This window comes from Pristis pectinata, chromosome 26 (assembly GCF_009764475.1).
Source record: "Pristis pectinata isolate sPriPec2 chromosome 26, sPriPec2.1.pri, whole genome shotgun sequence".
NCBI classification, from domain to species: Eukaryota; Metazoa; Chordata; class Chondrichthyes; order Rhinopristiformes; family Pristidae; genus Pristis; species Pristis pectinata.
The window spans coordinates 13,683,403-13,704,043 of record NC_067430.1 but is presented as its reverse complement, the minus strand read 5'-3'; the positions used below and the strand labels follow the sequence as shown (position 1 = coordinate 13,704,043).

The 20,641-nt window shown below is 39.1% G+C and overlaps 1 protein-coding gene across 1 annotated transcript in view; it reads right to left on the bottom strand.

Annotated features, from left to right (window-relative positions):
- The window catches only part of ccdc30 (coiled-coil domain containing 30), a 97,412-nt gene that overhangs the window by 76,051 nt on the left and 720 nt on the right, over window positions 1-20,641 (bottom strand). Inside the window, exons 2-4 of the mRNA XM_052039460.1 lie at window positions 5,165-5,350; window positions 2,375-2,495; window positions 72-256 (exon numbers count right to left, since the gene is read on the bottom strand). Of these exons, the coding sequence (XP_051895420.1) occupies window positions 72-256; window positions 2,375-2,495; window positions 5,165-5,350 (492 nt within the window). The remainder of the gene's footprint in view (window positions 1-71; window positions 257-2,374; window positions 2,496-5,164; window positions 5,351-20,641) is intronic.

Here is a 20,641-nt window from a genome sequence, read left to right as displayed (position 1 = left end):
CTTCCGAATAGAACTGATTTTCTACTTAACATCTAACTGCATACCTTGGAGATAGGATAACAGCTTCTTACCTGAAATTGTATCCCATGGAGATTCCCTGTAATGTTCTCCACTTTCCTCTCTGCCAATTCCAATTTTTCCAGCAGTGTAGCACGCTCCACAAGGAGGTAGGCTACCTGTTCACTTGAGCCACTATGAGCGATCTCTGCAAGCCCTTCCTGATCCAGCATCTCCTGCACTTCCTTTACTTGTGTTTCTGTACATCCATCAATCCAAAGGTATTTGAATTAATAGTAAGATCTAATAGGATCTTTTTTATCACTGAGAAATGCACTTTCCTATAAAAACTTGTATGGGAAGGATCTGGAGAATGCTACAGACCAAGTGCAGGGAAATAGAATTACTATAGATAGGTACATAGAGTCAGCATGGACATGGAGGGCCGAAGGGCCTGTGTCTGTGCTATATTACTGTGCCTATGTATAGCTTAACGTTATGTTGCCATTTGCTTTGCAATCAAACTTCAATGCAAAATGAAGCGTGATTGAAAATTAGGGTCTTCATGTGAGATGTACAAGATCTAATGCACAAATGACCCCTGGCATTCTAATGCACCCTGGACATGTGCAGTAGCATTCAATGGCTTGTGTCAAATGTGTGTAACTTTTACTTCAGCATGTGTGACCATTCGTGCAGCAACAGGTTTTCAAGTTCACAGTTGTCAGCTCTCTCAATCCTCCCCACAAATGACCACCCCTCTCCCAATGATCTCCATTGTAATAGGTGTTCTTCCCCCACTGTTTCTACTTCACTACAATCCCCTCCTGATCCTTACACTTCCAATCTGTTTACAAACTGCACAATTCATAATTTCTGTTGCCCGCATTTAGTGTGCCTGCCTATCAGGTTCATGAGCATTTTCACTTAACAAAAGGCTACAGCATCAAAAGGATTTACAACATGATGCTTAAACATCATATTTCCATTATAAATGTCAACATAAGAATATATAATGGAAATATTTTAAAGTAAAATATAATGGGTAAAATGGGATTCAATTATGTCTGTGTGCTAAGTCCACTTATCTTGGCTCCATACTTGTAACACCACAAAAATTTACCAAACATTTCAAAATATTTTGCATTAGTCATGAAAATATATGGTCAGACTTGATGCCAAAAATGTCCTCTAAAATAGGGATGACAAGCTTCACTCCAACTAATTTCTGATCTCCAGCTGTTTTGCTGAGAGAAGCCTCCAAGTGATTGGTCATGTTAATAAAAATGAAGAGAAATGTCAAGTCCTCTGATCATTAGAGGGATTTGGGATTCTAGTACACTAATTATAGAATGTTAATAATGTGTACAGGAAGCAAATGGTACCTTAGGCTTTATTGCAGGGATTTGGTGTATAAATGTAAAGTTACAATTGTACAGGGCTTTGTGGATACCCATTGAACTGTGACCAATTTTGTCTCCTTATGCAGGGAAGCATATTGGAGGGGTGCAATGAAGGTTCACTATATTGATTGCCAGTATAAAAGGACTGTCCAATGAGCAGAGTTTGATTAGAATGGTCCTTTATTCTCTGGAGAATGGGAGATTGAGGAGTGATCACATTGAAGAGTACAAATTTCTTAGCAGTTGATTTGCCAAGTTCACAAAAAAGATGATTTCTCTAGCTGGAGATTTTAGAATTAGGTGTCCATAACTGGACTCATTGCCAGATTTGAGTATGTTGGCATTAACAGTTTTTAGGCATTAAAGGAATCAAGGGATATGGATACAGGGTGGGAATATAAAGTCGATGTAGAAGTTCAGCCATAATCCTATTGAATGACAAGGCAGTCTCCATGAACCATATGGCTTACACCCACTTCAACTCCTACTCCTTGTGTTCTTTCTCACTTCAATGGATGACGAAGCAATTTGGACAAAGTGCTCAGAATAGGTATTGGTCAAGCTCTAAAAAGATCCAAAGGGAACAGGATACAGTGAAACTTAATCTTTAAAAAAAAAGCAATGAATTATTGAGGGATAACTGGCCTCGACTGCTGGGTTAAAAAAAAAACCTCATTATTCACTTAACCAGGCTGAAGAGTAAGTGACTCTATGAAGAAGATCAAGCTAAGCTTTGATTCCATCCCCATGGGTCAAACAGCTTGCTGAATCTTATTGACCATGATCATCATTAATAACAGATACTTGCGGACAAGAATGCTACTGATAACAGTAAATGAGTAAGGAGAAAGGTAGTGAAAGTATGAGAACATCTCATCTAGAAGGTCACAGTCATAGTTCCTAACTGTAACAATCACTGAAAAATCTGTCACATTGAGAGTCAAAACGAAGTTGAAAGATCACCATATTCTGACCTCGCTCCAGCTGCAGCTGTTGTAGTTCCGCCCTCAGTAATTCATTCTCCCGCTCATATTCGGCCGTCACTGCCTCTCGCTCCACGGACAAGTTGCGAATGTGATTCACATAATTATCCACCTACAGAAATAATACCATTCCCATGTCACTTTGTAGACAATCTAGTTATGACTATTCAAAAGAAAGAGAGAATCAAACAACAGTAGACCTGTTGAGAAAATGCTAGAATCCATTATTAAGGAAGAAATAGCAGACAAATAGAAGATTTTAATGATTAGTCATAGTCAACCTATTTTATAAGGGGAGATTAAGCAGATTAGACCTACACACTCTAAAGTTTAGGAAAATGAGAGGTAATCTCAGAGACATAAGATTCTGAGGGGACTGGACAGTAGATCCTGTGACAAGCCTTCAGCAGAAATACATTTAACTCAGAATAAATCAATTAATATTGGGTCAAGTGGTTGTCTGTAAGGGCAGTTCTGTAACTTTCACAATTAAAATTTCCCAGCAAACCATGAGGAACCAATGAGACTTTTAATTTTTAACTGAACTTTTAAAACAGGTCATGAGCTGAAAGAAATTCAGGAGCTATATTAACCCAAGGAAAGGAATGTAATAATTGGACCAGACAATGACATGTGTTTGTGGAACTTAACTTACTGTTTTCTTTACTGAACACCTGACCTCTGGCTGTCAAAAAGATTTACATGTCAACAGATAAATATTAACCATAGGTCCACCAAATCTAGCTTTGTTACCAAAAGCCTTTGAATGCGTTAAACATCAACACTAGAGGAAACCTCATTCACCAACCTTTCGAAAGTGCTAATAAACTCAGAACTTTTCCCATCAAAACATTTTTGTTGCGATAACAAACATCAAATTGAATGACATTTCCTCAATGACAATAGACTGGTACACAGTATCAACTAATTTACAAACTGACAAAAAAGAGACAGGATAAAGATAGTAGCATCACAGGGCAAGGTTGCATTAATCAAAATGTGATTCTTATTTTTAAAGGAGGAGTGCTTGGAGCAAACTTCAGCAGCTTGCAAGGAAACCATGGAGAGGACTGATCCACCTGTATACTCTTTTGAGAGATCACCAAGGCAAGTTGTGTTTGAAATCAAATAGAATTAAAGAAGACTGCATGTAAATATGTTTAAAGTTAAAAAGAAGAATGTTTTAAAGAGAATAATGTACAGGTGTTTGTATAGGGAATAAAGTTAAAAAACATCGTGTTCTACTGCTTTGCAAGCCACCCCAGACAGGTTTGAGTCAGGTTAAGGAATTATTGAATCAAGGGGAAAATGAAAGTCAACCTAGTTGTGAAGATGTTTACCCTGGTGGTGAAGAACTGGGGAACACTGTCACATGATGAACAGTCATTCACTGAAGACTGTGATGAAGAGGAAAGATGTAATTCTTTGGAAATTCTCTACTCCAGAGACATGTGGATGCTGAGTCATTAAATATTTTTAAGGCTGAGATTTTTGGACCATAGCGGAATCAACGGTAATGGGGATTGGGCAGAAAAAGACAGTTGAGGCCAAAAATCAATGCTGTTGAATGATGGAGCAGGCCAAGGAGCCACATACACCTCTCCTGCTCATATTCTTTATGTTTGTGGTTGGGGATGGGTGTAAGGAACAAATGAGGCTTAAAATGAGAAAGCAGGAATTTTAGTAACAGTGAGAGATTAAATGGTGTTGGTATTCCGACAGATTCATGTGACCTTGTACATGGTGAGTGGCAAGGTTCAGATAATCCTAAAATAAGTTCTTTATTAGTCACATGTACATCGAAACACACAGTGAAATACATCTTTTACATAGTGATTTTGGGGGGCAGCCCACAAGTGTCGCCACGCTTCCGGCGCCAACATAGCATGCCCATAACTTCCTAACCTGTACGTCTTTGGAATGTGGGAGGAAACCAGAGCACCTGGAGGAAACCCACACAGACATGGGGAGAACGTACAAACTCCTTACAGACAGTGACCGGATTTGAACCCGGGTCAATGGCACTGTAAAGCATTATGCTAACCACTATGCTACCGTGCCTGCCTAATACATCCTAACAGAACTTGCTATTGATCTTGTATCTATGGCATAGGCACCAGCTTTTCAAATCACATTTTAGTTTTAATACAGTTTGTTTGTTGTGGCCAGGTGTAATGTTGCTTGATAAGACCCCACTCTCTCGGACAAATAGCCCATTAACATCTACTTTCTAGACTTAGATGTGAGGATTGACTGCTCAGATGAGATAATAGAGGCTTGTCCTACAAACATATTTCAACAAGGCTATTATTTTCAGCAAAGAAGGAAATGATGTCATGGAGGTAGAATTCCCACCTAATTCTAAACTTGTCCTCTAAGGCCACCATCCTGGGACTATTTGGTTATTATATACATTTTTACTGTATAGAAAAGTCAAGAACACAATGATTGATTGAATAGCTGAAGAGGTCTTAATAACCAACAAGAAAGCACTTTTCCTTTCATAGCAAGAAAACGAAACTGAAATAGTTAGCACCATCTGATGGAGGAACTGGGAAGTCAGCCACCAGTCAGGACATAGCTAGTGCTCTGGGAAAAAGGAACAGAGGCACCAATCAACACTGAATGCAACATTTAGCATGGAAACAATTGTTCATATATATTTAATCTGATAAAAGTTGCAGGTATAAATAGTGACAAGGAAAACTATCACATATAAGATTTTTATTTTTAATGTCTCACAATAGATCAGGACCATGCCATTCTGATGATAGATCTCACCTCTGTCATCTCGGCGGCCTGCTGCTTTTGCAACCCCTCCAGATCCTGTTTGGTGGCTTGCAACATGGCCTCAGATCGCTGGTATATACGCCAGAGATGACACAGATGCTCATTTCTGCTGTGGGCATCAGTGTTAATTCCATCTTCTTTCAGTCTTTTCAATATATCTTCCAATTCTACTTTCTCCTGAAAAGAACGGCATGAATCAGGAACAGTTTGCTGATTGGAAAAGAGTTATTTTATACAGTAAAAAGTCTAATTCTCCCCTCGGTATGACAATATTTTTGAAGATGTACAAGATGTGATTTTTTTTCCATGATCATAATATAATTGCATTTCCTCAGTTAATCTTCATGCAAGATTGTACGGGGTCTACATGATCCTGTTCTCATTTGAAATGTGCCTTTATACCCATGCCCCAATACCACATTCTACTGTTTATATACCCAAATAGGTTTGTTTCTCCATCAAATACCTGACCAGAACAGGAGATGCCAAATTTAATGGCAATTTAGAAGGAAGAAATGGATCTCTATAGTGAAACTTGTCATGTCCAAATGTCATTAATGTCAAGGGAACACTTGATTTAGGAGTTAATTGCATAGTGGATTCTGCATTATCTGAGCTGAAACCACAGCTCCCAGAAGGCAAAGTGTTTCAATTCTAATTTAACATACCCCGCTGTATTTTCATTATCAACATCAATTTATTCTACCTGCATATTTATATCATGTAAAGATTTCATTTATCCATCAACTTTCTTGCCAGCCTCCCCAAATAAACTCTCCAGGAACTAGAACTAAAAATGCCAATCTTACATCTCGTTGAAATCCTTGCACACTTCTCAATGCCAGCCAATCTCACATATTGACAACTTAAATTTAAAGTTTCTTACTTCAAAATCTCTCTAAAGGCTTTTCATTTCCAGCAACCTTCATAACTCACAAGTCCCCAAATGATCTCTTTAACTTTGGGGTTAGTAACTTCTCTCCCTCAGCACCGATCTACTTTTTCACCTTCCTCAACTTTCAAAATCTTCATTCTTATGTCCAATATGCTCAAAACACTAATGCAATTTTGCATGAAAGAAGCACTAATAAAAATGCTGATATTTTATGCGTCATTAGATAAAATGCGGAAAGAATTACACTGCTAACTGGAGTGTCTATGCATTATATAGCATAACACTTTATTGAGGACTTGCAATACAACACAAATGGCCAACAGCAGCAGGAAAATACTGGAATATTATGACAGATTTACTAATTAGAAAGTAATTCATCAGTAGGAAGTTGAATGTTATATTCCTGCATGCATATCCCTCACCTCTCTCTAGCTCTCAGGAACAATAAAAGTATGGATGTACAGGAATTTCATGGTATGATACTGGGTTCTGTACTAAATTAATGGTTCTCAACCTAGCTGTTAATTGGTTTCCTACCACTTGCCTCTGAATCTCTGAGTTAGAGAGGGGGAAAGATAGCCTATCTGATAAGCTGAGAAAACTACATACACTTGAGTCATGTGAAGGTTGTATCAAGTTCAGTGATGATATTCTCCCAGCAAAATATTATAAGACCAGAAGATATAGGACCTGGAATATTATGTATAGATCTGGGCTTCCTACCCATGATCGAGGAAGTGTTCCAATTGCTCACCAGATTAATTCCTGTGATGAGAATTTTGTCCAACGTGTAGAAATTATGCACTGAATCTGTATTCTCTTGATTTTAGGAAAAGAGGTGTTATCACATTGAAAGACAAAATTCTTATGGGGCTTGACAAGATAGATGAAAAATTGATGTTTGCCTTACTGGTGGTCTAGAATCAGGTGTCGCCATTTCAGAATGAGCTGGCCATTCGAGATTGAGATGACATGAAATTTCTTCCCTCAAAGGAGATGAATCTTTGAAATTCTCAAACCCAAGAGGGAAATGGAGATTCAGTCACTGAGTACGTTTAAGGCAGTGATCAATAGGTTTTTAGATATTAAAGGAATTAAGGTATATAGGGCTAGTGCAGAAAAGTAGACCAAAGGTAAAAGATCAGCAATTAAGTTATTGGATAGAGGAGCTGGTACTGTTCTTGCTTCTCTTTGTTTTGCTTTTATGTTCTTATGGTAGACCATAATGAGTTGAGAGAGTTTGAGGGAAAGAGGGTATGGAAGATTTGGCTTAGGGTGGGTGGGTGGGGTGGTGATGTGAAATCAGAGGGCATAAAGGGAAGCAGTACTGAAGTACTTTGTATCAAAGGATCAGATATATCAGCTATGGTTCAGAAATGCAATGGGTGGTAAAGATGTGATCAAGTGGGGAGGGTGCATCTGAGGGGCAATCACATGGGACTTCAGGCATAATAGTCAGACATGCAAGCAGGGAGCCTGAAAAATATCAGCAGTGAGGTTTCCTTCTATATGCTTTGGAATGTCTTGTGGTTGTTAACAGGAGTAGAAAATGGATAAGTTGAAACTATGTCCATTTTAATATCCGCAAAAACCATCCTGTTCATGACTCCGACCAAAGCTTGATATCCTATTCCAATTACAATCTTCTCAGCTGCTCCCTCAATTTTGAACCCATTTGGTACATAAGAACATTGTACACCAGATTAACAAAATAAATAATAGAATTAGGGGTAGGCTATTCAACCCCTCATGGCTATTACACCATTCATTATCTTGATTATTCTTTGATCTTTTATCTTAGCAACACTTTCCTGCATGTCTTGATTTCTTTAATATTTAAAGAACTATCAAGCTCAATCTTAACTATAGTCAGTGATCGAGTCTCCGGAGCCCTGTTAGATACTGAAACCCAGAGACTTACCAGCCTCTGAGTGAATGGCAGATCCCTTATATTGTATCTACAATCCCCGTTCTAGACAACCCAGCCAGGGGGGACATTAACTCTGTATCTACCCTGTAAAACCTCATAAGAATTTTGTGCGTTTCATTCTTCTGAAATCAAGAGATCATAGGTCCAACTTGCTTAACCTCTCCTCATAAAACAAAACCCCCATTTCAAGAATTAATCTGGTGTACAATGTTCTTGACCTATTTGTTTAGATTCTCAACTTCTATCTCTACACCTATCCATCACCTCGGCAACTTCACAGTATCGTCCAGCTCCACCCTTACTTTACCTCCACAAATCCAATTCATACCTTTATCATCTCCAGGCTCAACTACTCAAACATTCTCCTCACTATCCTACACATGCTAAAGCTTATCTAATACTCCGACACTACTCCTTTAATATCCCTCCTCCACTGACTACTCAACTGCTAATGTAATGGTCCTCATTCATAAATGCATTTTTCTTCACATCCACAATTTGGCCTTAGCTTCAAGCTCCAGGAAATGCATTTCATTCTTTCTTTGCATTAGTACACTTTCCATTCACTATCTCACTCTCTCAGTTCTATCCTTAAAAAGCTAATTTTAGATATTAACCATCTTCCCTACCAATCTGTATTTATAACACTTCCATCTGGAAGTAACTAATACCAATGTCTATTTAATGGTACTTTGAATTTATATATTAAATGCTCACTGACTTGCAAAAGACTTTTAATTTGATTATTGAGCTGACGGTTCCATAAAAGCTTTAAGAAATATAATCTGAAAATGACTCGAATTACTTATATCAGATTTTACTACCAAAAATTACTCCGAAACGAATAAACTCACAGAACAATACTTACAGAAACTGTCGATGACACGGCCATGTTCCAATGCAGCCCCCTCACCTGCCCAAAGTATGTTGTATCAGGCACCCTACACTTACAACTTCCTACTATATGGCACAGTAAATATAACACTTAACACAATGGATGGATCCAGTGTGTTACCATGGAGCAGCTCCATTTTATCCACACTGCAGTGGTGGGGGGTGCTATTTGGGCTAGTAATAACATGCTCTTCTGCCTTATTGAAATCTAAACCCTATACTTATACAAATTAAATTGCAGATTAAGTGTACATCAAAGCCAGGGTTAGAGCAGCATGGGGTAGTTCTGAATAGTTAGTTTTAAAACCTACAAATGAAGCACTAGCATTGTATCTCCAGATTGCATTGATACTTTACATTCTACAGCCTAAAACTGCAGCTCCATAGCATTAACATTAGGTTGTAAAAGATGGGAAAGTGAGGCAAAGGAAGAAAGATTTCTGAATCCTTGTTGTCAATTAAATATTGCCAATAATTACAGCTTTAGAGCAGTTTAGTATACTCCTCAACATTTCATAATTCTCTATAAAGCTTAATTAGGCTTATTGAGGCTTTAAATATGGTACCATGTATTCTCAGGATCTTTGAGCTCCACTCTCTTCCCTGGACTGATGCAAGAAGAAAATGATGGTGATCCTCCTTTAATTGAAAATTACTAAAATTATCAGAACACTGTTTTTTGTCTTTTATACAGATGGTTATGGCTCCTCTGAATTTTCCTTTTTTATGGAATATTGTTTTCTCTCCTACTCTGCTTATTCCGGATGGTGTCCTGCTCTGTATAGGACTCAAGGCCTCAGCTAGATTCTCCAGTATTAATAATGAACAAAGACAAAAATGAATTGTATATATTGCTCCTTTTGCAATCTCAGTATGTTTTAAACTGTATCACTGTATCAAGTGCCTCTGAAGTGTAGTCCACATGGACTGCTCTGGTTCAAGAAAATGGCTCACCACTATCTCCTCAAGTGCAAATAGATACGGGCAATAAATACTTGCCTTGCCAACAATTGCAGCCATATCCCATAATAAAAATAATCTACTCTAATGCAGGGAAGTATTTAAACACAGCAGGATCCCACAAACAGCTTTGAGATAAATAACCAAATAATCTGTTTTATTGATCAATAACCCAGGTGAAATCCCTTACTCCTCTTCGAATGGTGGTATGGAATCTCTTGTGACCCTTTGAGTTGACAGTTTAGGGTCTTATCAAAACGCAGCAGGTCAGGCAGCATCACATTTCGCCAGTACTGCACTTCAGTACTGAATTCAGAAATACTTTGAATGGAATTACCATTTTAAATCCCAGTATGGTCACTAAAAATACACCTGAAGTCTAAAAACAAGCCAGCTGTACAGTTTTTAAATAAAAACAGAAAATCCTGGGAACACACATGTCAGGCAGCAACCATGGAAAGAGAAACAGATGATATTTCAGGTCCAGGATCCTTCGTCAGAACTGGGAAAGAGAGAAACAAGTTATTATAGGTAGCAGACAAGGTAGGGAAAGTGGAAGGGTGGAACAAGGGGAATTTCTTTGATAAAATGAGACAGGATGACCCAAACTCGTAATTAAGATCAGATTAAGCATCCTTGTGTGTAATATTTTAATGGTAAGGCCATAGGATATGCACAGCAGGTCAAAAAATACAAAAAAGTTGGGAAAAGGGAAAAAGCTGAGCCAAAATGAAGGCAGGCTAAAACAGCTAGTTCTAATACAAGCAGAAAGAAAGAATTAGTCAACCAAAGCTGGAGAGTTTGATATTGAGTCCTGCAGGCTGCAATGTGTCCAGGCAGAAGACGAGGTGTTGCCCCTCAGGCTTGTAGTTTGTGAGAACTGGCCATTTTTGCCTGCCAGCATTTTGGCTGAGCTTTTACTTTTTTTCCCTTATTCTTTTCTTTTGTTTAGTCTGGCCTGCTGGGTATATCCACAGCAGGTCACTTATCTCCATGAGGTCAAAGAATGAATTTTAAATACTGGCTCTTAAATTAACATATTTCAGGGGAAACAGGGTTAGTTACACCTGGTTCTTCTTTAAGTTAATAAGCAATGTCAATTTTCAGACCAGTGAAAATCATAGTGAAGATGAGCTTTGTATGTTACTCTACAATTAATGTTATTTGGGGCAATTTTATGGCATAAGAAAGGTACTAGGGCAAACAAAAATCCTACCAAAAAAAGGAGTTGAATTACTTAATCGGCATTAAGATACCCAGAGAATGGTCACAGTATTGCTTTAGATTCAGCTGATTTTCAACTTCACAGCAGTGTTTTTCAAAGTTATGCAAAGGAATGTCAAGAACACAATGTACACTGCTAGGGAGGTAATGGTGGGAAAAATTTGACATGATAAATTAAGTGTAACATAGACTAATGCAATGTTAACTGTAACACCTTTATCACACTGCCTCAAAGACCAACAGGTCACTCAACTTTAGTCTCAGAAGCTCCAAGGAATGAAAACAGAGCAAAGCCCAGAAATACAGCAAAACATTTCCAGAGAACACCCATAATCTAAGAAACTGCAGTATTCAGGCACTTTGACACACCCTTTCGTTTTGATTAGGCTACACGGATAAAACCCCAGTCATGAAAGAGTTGCAAGTCTTCAGACAAGTCAGGACTCGTCAATTAAAATAACTAAAGGGTATATATCAATTTCTTAGCATACTATACAACATGAACATGAGACTAGCATGCTCAAACATGTGTTAATATTTTACTGTGATTCAAAACACATTTACAAACTACCCAAGTAAAGGATTGTATGAACATTCCCTCCACAGAAAAAAAGATCAGATTCCAAATCCGTCTGCTAAAGGAACTGTATCATCCACATACCGGGGAGCAAACATAAGCTACCAGTCATTTGAAGATTAGAGATAATATTTTAAAATTACATTGCAATCAAATAACTCAGCATTCATCCAAGGTTACCAGGGAAGAAGCCTCCACCATTAATGAGGGAAAACCACGTGTTATTTGGTGGAAGACAACTGAGTCTAATGGCAAGGGTAAACCAAGATTGGTTCACTTTCTGTTGTGGTTTTCATCCACCATGGCAACCATTGAGAAGAAAACTATCATCACTCATCTGCTTTGTCTCCAAGGTCTTGAGGTTGGATCTCTATTTGTATTACAACCTTCCCCCACCCCCCTTTGACCTTAACTGCCATCCAAAGAACAGAAACTCTGTTACTGTAGTTCTCCCTCAGCATAGATTTGAAATGGCAGACTAGATTTATCTACTCCAGTCTCTAGATGGGGACTTAAAAGCTGGCACAGAATTACATGCAAAGTTAATCTAGGCATTGGGCACTTTTTTCTCTATTCTTTACAGCATTCTTTACCCATTTACACTAAGGTAGCACTTTGAGATTATTACCTCAGTCAAATTTGCTTTGTTTATAATGCGAAGTGGATAGGGAAACTTTTACCCCTGTCCAATCAGTATACAAAACTGCATATGTAGTCGCACCTTAGAGGCATGCTAAATAAAAGGAGGCCAATGAGTTTCTTACGTCTTTGAGGGTGTTCGAACAGCCCATCCAAGCATTCTCATCCCCTGATTAGCCTTGTATTTAATTTCCAATTCAATTCCTTCTTGTGCCCATTGCCTTTGATCAATGACGTCAAAAGCTCTATCTTCTCTTCTTTTTAGGCCGTCCCTCAGGTTCCTTGTTTCCAATCCGGTTTTGTGGGTTTTGACTGACAAGGCCAATGTAAGTGCCTTCCACAGATGGAGGAGGAGGTACCTCACAAGGCAATAGGTGATTAGCTTGTAAGATGGTGCACACCTTCCACTGTTTACTCAGGGCTCTTAGTGCTCCCAAGGCGTGGATTTAAGGTTCTCAATACCATCCCAAACACTCCTTCTTCACTTTGAGTGGTCATGGGCCAGGGATCCCCAGAAGTTAGTGGGGATATTGCAATTCTTAAGGAGACTTTGAACATAACCTTTAATTTTTTTCATCAGAGTTTGGAACAGAGTGTCTGCTTCATGAGTCTTGTGTTAAGAATGTGAATAATGTGGCTTGTCCAAAAGAGCCAACTAAAGCCGCAGTGCTGGTGATGTTGGCCTGGGAGAGGATAGTGGTTGGTTCACTTATCCTTCCTTACTTGCTGCAACACAGGGGTGATTGGGTCTGATGCTGACTCCTAACAGAGCAATCCCACTTGCTCTGTAGCTCTGCGAGTTATTCTGCCTCACATGCCCATCAACTCCACACTGATGTCTGCCTACATTAGCTAAACTAAGAGGCATTTTACAGTGACCAATTAACCTACCAGAATGTCTCTGGTATGTGGGAGGAAACTGATGCCACACAGACATAGGGAGAATTTTCAAACCTTACACAGACAGCACCCAAGATCAACCGGGGTCCCTGGAGCTGAGAAGCAGCAGTGTGAACTGCTGCACCACCATGTCACTTCCAATACATTTGGAGATTTATGCAAAGGCAGTCATAGAGTCACAGAGTCATACAGCACAAAAACAGGCCCTTTGGCCCAACTCACCCATGTCTAGCAAGGTGCCCATCTAAGCTATTTAAGGTCCCATTTGCCCACATTTGACCCATATCCCTCTAAACCTTTCTCATCCATGTACCTGCCCAAATGTCTTTTAAATGTTATTGTTCCTGCCTCAACCACTTCCTCTGGCAGCTTGTTCCATATACGTACCCCTCAGGTTCCTGTTACATCTTTCCCTTCTCACCTTAAGCCTATGCCCTCTAGTTCTTGATTCCCCAACCCTGGGAAAACAACTGTGTTTCATCCTATCTATGCCTCTCACATTTTTATACAACTCTTTTAGATCAAATATGTTGCCAGTGTCGATAGTATCTTTCCAGTGACGAGGACAATAAAGCTTTATGGCAAGACCCTGGAAAATGTAGACCACTTCTAATATCTCGGAAGCCATCTTTCAGTAAAAGCAGGCATCAATAACGAAATCCACCAAGGCCCTCACTGTTCCAGGCATGCCTTTGTTTGATTGGAGAAAAGTAAAGATCAAGACCTCAAACTTGGCACAAAACTCATGGCATAATGGGCAGCAGTGGGAGTGGTCCCTGCCTTCCTACATGCTTCTGAGGTCTGGAAACCTCTGTAGTGATATAAAGGCAACATTGAACCACAAAGGTCAACTCTTACCATTTTGAACACAAAGGAAAAATAGTTGGCTGAACAAGAAGTCCAACATGAATCAGTGCATTCAAAAAATTGAGCCAACTGGAAGGAAATGGAGGATATTAGTACAATTATACCTTCTTGCTTTTTATTTCATGCATTCAGCTATCTGTACTTGTGTCAAGTACAGGTATGGGAATGTAACATGTTGTTCTGGCTTTATGAATACAACTGGGATGGTGATCATTCTTTTATCATTCTTGTTGTGTGAGGATAGCAGATCTTTAGAGCAAACATGAGGTTTTCAGAGTTCTGATGAAGGATCATAAACCTGGAATGTAACTGTTTCTCTCTCCAGCACTTTCCTTTTTTGTTTGAGGTTTTCAGAGCTGTTTACATTTGAATGCTAAAATAAACAATAGGTCAATGAACAGTCACCACACAAATTTAGATAATTTTTGGTAAAGAAGTTTGAGATATCATGAGATCATAAAAGGTGCAATATAAACGTTAGATACTTCTTTCTTTCTTTGCCAGCTTTAAACAAGACCATTAGATTTTCTTTGATAGGACTCCTGCAAAATACCTTGAGAACTTCTATTACATAAATACCAGCATTTGTGGGTATTTGTAGATTACTGCCTCCCAGAACATAGGAACAGGACCATTTACAGACCAAGCTTATTACTCCTGGCTAATAAATATTAGATAAAAAATATTCATGCAAGTACCGTATACTGCTTATTGTGAGAAAGAGATCCATACTACTGCCATCATTTCACTGAAGGAATGTTTCAAACATCTATACTGAATGGCCTGCTCAAATTGTAACGTAATGTCTCCCTGTCCTGAACTTAATCATCAGCAGAAAGTTTCTATTATCTACCCTAATACTTCCTTTCAAAATCCTTACAATCTTAATCTAATCACTCTCTAACCTATTAGAAGATTGATTTCTGCAGCTCTCCTTATAATCAAATCTTTGGAGTGCCAATACATTCTGGTAACTTTGTATATTACCCCTTCCATGGCAAATTTATCTTTTTGGAAGTGAAGTACCCATAACCATGCAAAATGTTCCAGTTGCCATTGAACTAGGGTTTTATATAGAACATAGAACACTACAGTACAGTACAGGCCCTTCGGCCCACAACGTTGTGCTCCCACATAGCCCCCTATTTTTCTATCACTTGTGTGCCTATCTAAGAGTCTCTTAAATGTCCCTAATGTATCTGTGCCCATAACCTCTGCAGACAGTGCGTTCCACGCACCCACCACTCTCTGTGTAAAAAATTTACCCATGACATCCCCCTTATACCTTCCTCCAATCACCTTAAAATTATGTCCCCTTGTGTTAGCCATTGTCGCCCTGGGAAAAAGTATGGAGGTAACAGAGCTTCTTTATGTGTTGGCCTTTTGATTACTAAGGCTAACATTCCATTAGTCTTACTAATTTTTTCCAACTGACTGCTACATTATAATGGAATATATTTGGACCCTTAAATTTCCTCATTTCTTCTTTCATTCCAAGCTTTACATCATGTCAAAAAAACTTTGGTTCTATTATTTTGGCCCAAAAGGAATGACCTCACTTGACTTCCTGTTGAAAATCATTTGCCAAGGTTTTTGCCCAGTTATTTAATCAATCAATGTCTCTATGTACACTACATACTACCCCATCAATCTCTGTGACATTTGAAAACTTGGCATCTCTAACAAAACATTGAATAGCTGAGGTGCCAATGCAAATTTTCTGGGATACCACAAATGGAATTAGTGAAATCTAACAGTACTTCACCTGAGTTTGCATATCTTGACATAACAGGGGTTTGAAAACTTAGAATATATCATACTACTTTACAGAATTTAAGAGGATACATCAAAAATTTTACTTGGCTTAATACTATGATATTTTACTAATATCCAAGCGACAACTATAAATCCCAGATGAGTTTGTTATAAAAATTTATATACAACAGGTTTTGTAACAGGACTTATCACCATTTAACTACAACAGCAAATCAGGAAATGCAGAACATGTAATGTGACTGCAAGTTTGCCAACCCTGGGACTTTGTGAGATGCTGCCCCATTTGTAGTCATCAGGAATGAAGACCCTATTGGATACAATTCCACCCCACCCCATTCCTCTGGAGATTTACACAGATGCATTTACAATCTCCAGATAAAACAGAAAGGGGATTGGGTGATTGCTAAGGTGCAGGAGCAGGGCATGAGCTACATCTGCACCATATGCTGCAAGACCAAGAGTACCTTGCATCTGTTGATCAGGTTCTTTCCTGCAATCAAGAGGCAGCTCCACTCCCACAATCCCAGTCTCTGCTTCACCATGGCTTTACCTTCCACCCATGTTCTTGGTACAAACCCCGGTCCCTCTTAACCTTATTCCTAATGTCTCCTGGTCATTGGACCTGACGGTAAAAGGAACAAACACCAGGTAATGTGAAAAAGAGTTTAAATAACTATATTGTGAAGACGCTCTATGGTAGCAGAAGTCATAATATAACTGAATTTTGCATTTAGTTTGAGGGAGAAAAGAATGGGTAAAAGAATAATATTTTAAACTTAAATATGAGCAATTGTGTGGCTATGAAAGCAGAGCTAACTAAAATGAACTGGCAAATTAGGCTAAGGGATCAGTCAATCAACATCTTGTGGGAGACATTTTAAGGTAATTTTCAGAGTACACAGAGTGGATATTTTCCTACACAAAATAAAAATTCCAAGGGGAGAACCCACCTCTGAGGCTAACTAAAATAAGTTAAAGACAGTATAAAACTTAAAGAGAATATTTATAATTGTGCATAGACAGCTGACAGTCAGAAGATCGGACAGAATATTGAAAAAAGGGCAAAGTGACTGGAACATTACCAAGGATGGAAAAAAATGGAGTAAGAGAGAGATAAGAACAGATAAAGAAATCCACAAAGTGAGTGTCAGTTTGGGAAATTAATAATGGAAATCAGGGAGATTACAGATGAATTTGCTGATCAGGATACAAGTGACATCCCACTAAGAGCGGTAAGTCAAGAACTGGAAGGTAAGGAGGAATTCAGGAAAATTACAATCACCAGGGAACAAAAATGTTGGAGGCTGCCCTAACAAGTTCCCGGCACTTGATGGACATCAAAGAAATAGCAACTGAGACAGTTGGGGCTTTGGTTTTAATTTTCCAACATTTCCTAGGTTTAGGGAAGGTTCCATTAGATTGGAAAATAGCAAATGTAACTCTTTTATTCAAAAATGGAGGAAAAAAGTGGGAAGCTACAGGCAAGTTAGCTTGATACTTGTTATAGGGAATGTGTTAGAAGCAATTATTGAAGTTATAGCAGGTCACTTTGAAAAGATCAAGGTTAGCACCACTTTATTACAGTTCTTTGAAGAAGTAACATCTTTCAAGCTGTAAATGTCCTATACAGATTTCCAGAAGGCTTTGATAAGGTGCCTTATTGTATTATTAGAACCATAGAACACTACAGCACAGAAAACAGGCCATTCGGCCCTTCCAGTCTGTGCCAAAACATTATTCCTCTAGTCCCATTTACCTTCACTCAGTCCATAACCCTCCAGACCTCTCCCGTCCATGTATCTATCCAATTTATTCTTAAAACTCAAGAGTGAGCCTGCATTTACTACATCAGATGGCAACCCGTTCCATACTCCCACCACTCTTTGAGTGAAGAAGTTCCCCCTAATGTTCCCCCTAAACCTTTCCCCTTTCACCCTAAAGCCATGTCCTCTCATACTTAGCTCTCCTAATCTAGGTGGAAAGAGCCTACTCGCATTAACTCTGTCTATACCCCTCATAATTTTAAAAACCTCTTTCAAATCTCCCCTCACTCTTCTGCGCTCCAAGGAATAAAGTCCTAACCTGTTCAATCTTTCCCTGTAACTCAACTCCTGAAGACCCGGCAACATTCTAGTAAATCTCCTCTGCACTCTTTCAGTCTTACAAATATCCTTCCTATAGTTAGGTGACCAGAATTGCACACAATATTCCAAATTTGGCCTCACCAATGTCTTATACAACCTCACCATAACATCCCAACTCCTATACTCAATACTTTGATTTATGAATGCCAGGATGCCAAAAGCCTTCTTTACAACCCTGTCTACCTGTGATGCCACTTTCAGGGAATTATGTATCTGAACTCCCAGATTCCTTTGTTCCTCCACACTCCTCAGTGCCCTACCATTTACTGTGTATGTCCTACTTTGATTTGTCCTTCCAAAATGCAACACCTCACACTTGTCTGAATTAAATTCCATCTGCCATTTTCTGGCCCATTCTTCCAGTTGGTTCAGATCCCTCTGCAAGCTTTGAAAGCCTTCCTCGCTGTCCACTACGCCTCTAATCTTAGTATCATCAGCAAACTTGCTGATTCAATTTACCACATTATTATCTAGATCATTGATACAGACAACAAACAACAATGGCCCCAGCACAGATCCCTGAGGCACACCACTAGTCACAGGCCTCCAGTCTGAGAAACAATCATCCACTACCACTCTCTGTCTTCTCCCACACAGCCAATTTCGAATCCAGTTTACAACCTTTCCGTGGATACCTAGTGTCTGAACCTTCCGATCTAACCTCCCATGTGGGACCTTGTCAAAGTCCATGTAGACAACATCCACAGCCTTTCCATAGAAAATAAAAGCTTGTTGTGTAGATAGTAACATATTGGCATAGGTAGAACATTGGCTGGCCAACAGGAAACAGACTAAGTATGAATGGGTCTTTTTCTGGATGGCAAGGTGTAAAGAGCGGTGTGCCATACAGATTGGTGCTAGGTCCTCAACCTTTACAATGTATATAAATGACATGGATGAAAGTACAATGATAAACATAATTGCTAAATTTGCTAACACAAAAATACATAGGAAAGTACGGTATAATAAATATAATATAATGCAGGACAATGTGGAATTGTCAATTTTGGCAGGAAAAATGAAAAAAACACATTATCTAAATGGTGTCCAATGGAACCTTCCCTGAATCTAGGGAATATTGGAAAATTAAAACCTATGCCCCAACTGACTCAGTAGCCATTTCTACGAGACCAACACTGTTTCTTTTCGACCAGCACTGACACAATGAGTAGAATTGTTTTGCACGACATACATTTTCTATTATTCTATGAAGATTGTAACCTTTCATCAGCACAGTTCATTGGTTTAAAGCACTAACTCTGTTTCTCATTCCACAGATGCTGCTTGATTTGCTGTATATTTCCAGCATTTTTTGTTTTTAATTAGGACCATGCCCCTGATGTCTGTATCCCCAATGTTGTAAAGAATGGGTTTGACCATTTACTGTAGAAAATTGCTTTCAGCTGGACTGTGCTGCAGGCAGTCCTTGGAGCAAAGATGGTGCAGAACACCACCTTTGGCCTCAAGAAAACAGGCAATGATCTACACAGAATGTCCTACAGGCCCTACAGGGAGAGGAGATAAAGGATCCTGTTGTATGGTTCCCGGAGCAGACTATCAGTTATTTGGCAGAATGGCTCTTTAACAGAACATTCAAACAAGCACCAACATCTTGCAGAAATGGGAGACTGCAGATGCTGGAATCTGGATTAACACAAAGCACTGGAGGAACTCAATGGGTCATGCAGCATTTATGGAGGGAAGTGGACAGTCGACATTTCAAGTCGAGACCCTTCATCTGGACTGATGGAGGGTCTTGACCCAAAACAATTACTGTCCACTTCCCTCCCTAGATGCTGCCTAATCTGCTGAGTTCCTCCAGCACATTGTGTGACGCACCAACATCTTGTTTGGCTGGTGGCAAGATGGATACTCTTTTCAATTCCTTCAGCTCAAGTCTCAGGGGCATTGCACACTACACACAAGACTGGCTGTGGTAGGGATGAGACTGTCGTCCATCCCCTTCTAAACTGTGTTTGCCAAGGGAGTCTGGAAAGAGAGTGGCCTTCGTCAAGGTTTATCCCAAATAGCTGGTTAACATTGGACTCTATGTTCTATGGGCTGTCTCCACAGATGCATATTGAGGCAAACATCAACCGGTAATGAATTCAATGAAAGTCCCACTTGGTGGGCTTCCCAGAAGGGAACTGTCCATGGTTGAATGTTGCAGATAAGCAAGGTCCAGACACAAATACTGAGTGATGCACTGAAGTTTAGTTCAGCCACTAATTGAAGCCCTCCTTACATGCTCATGGTTTGGAACCTTTATAAAAACGCCTTGAGCCGTCTAGCCATGGCAATTACGTAAAATAAAGATGTCATGCTAATGTAATGTAAACCTTGTACATAAATGGAATGTTCTGTCTTGTACTGTGAATGCAAACCAATGAATGCACTGTTTTATTCATAAAATTTGTAAAATGTAAAGTATATTTTTAGAAGAAGTAAAGGCGATAATTACATGCAGAAAGTCACGCAATGAATGAACTAGCCATGCAGTTACTACGGTCGAAAAATATTGTTTCTCTTCCACAACGCAATGAGCTAAATTAACCCTTCATAGGTAAGACATTACATTTATCATTACGAAATCTGAGAATGACAAGAATAGATGTTAACTTGGAGACACAAGAAACCGAAGATGCTGGAATCTGGAGCAATA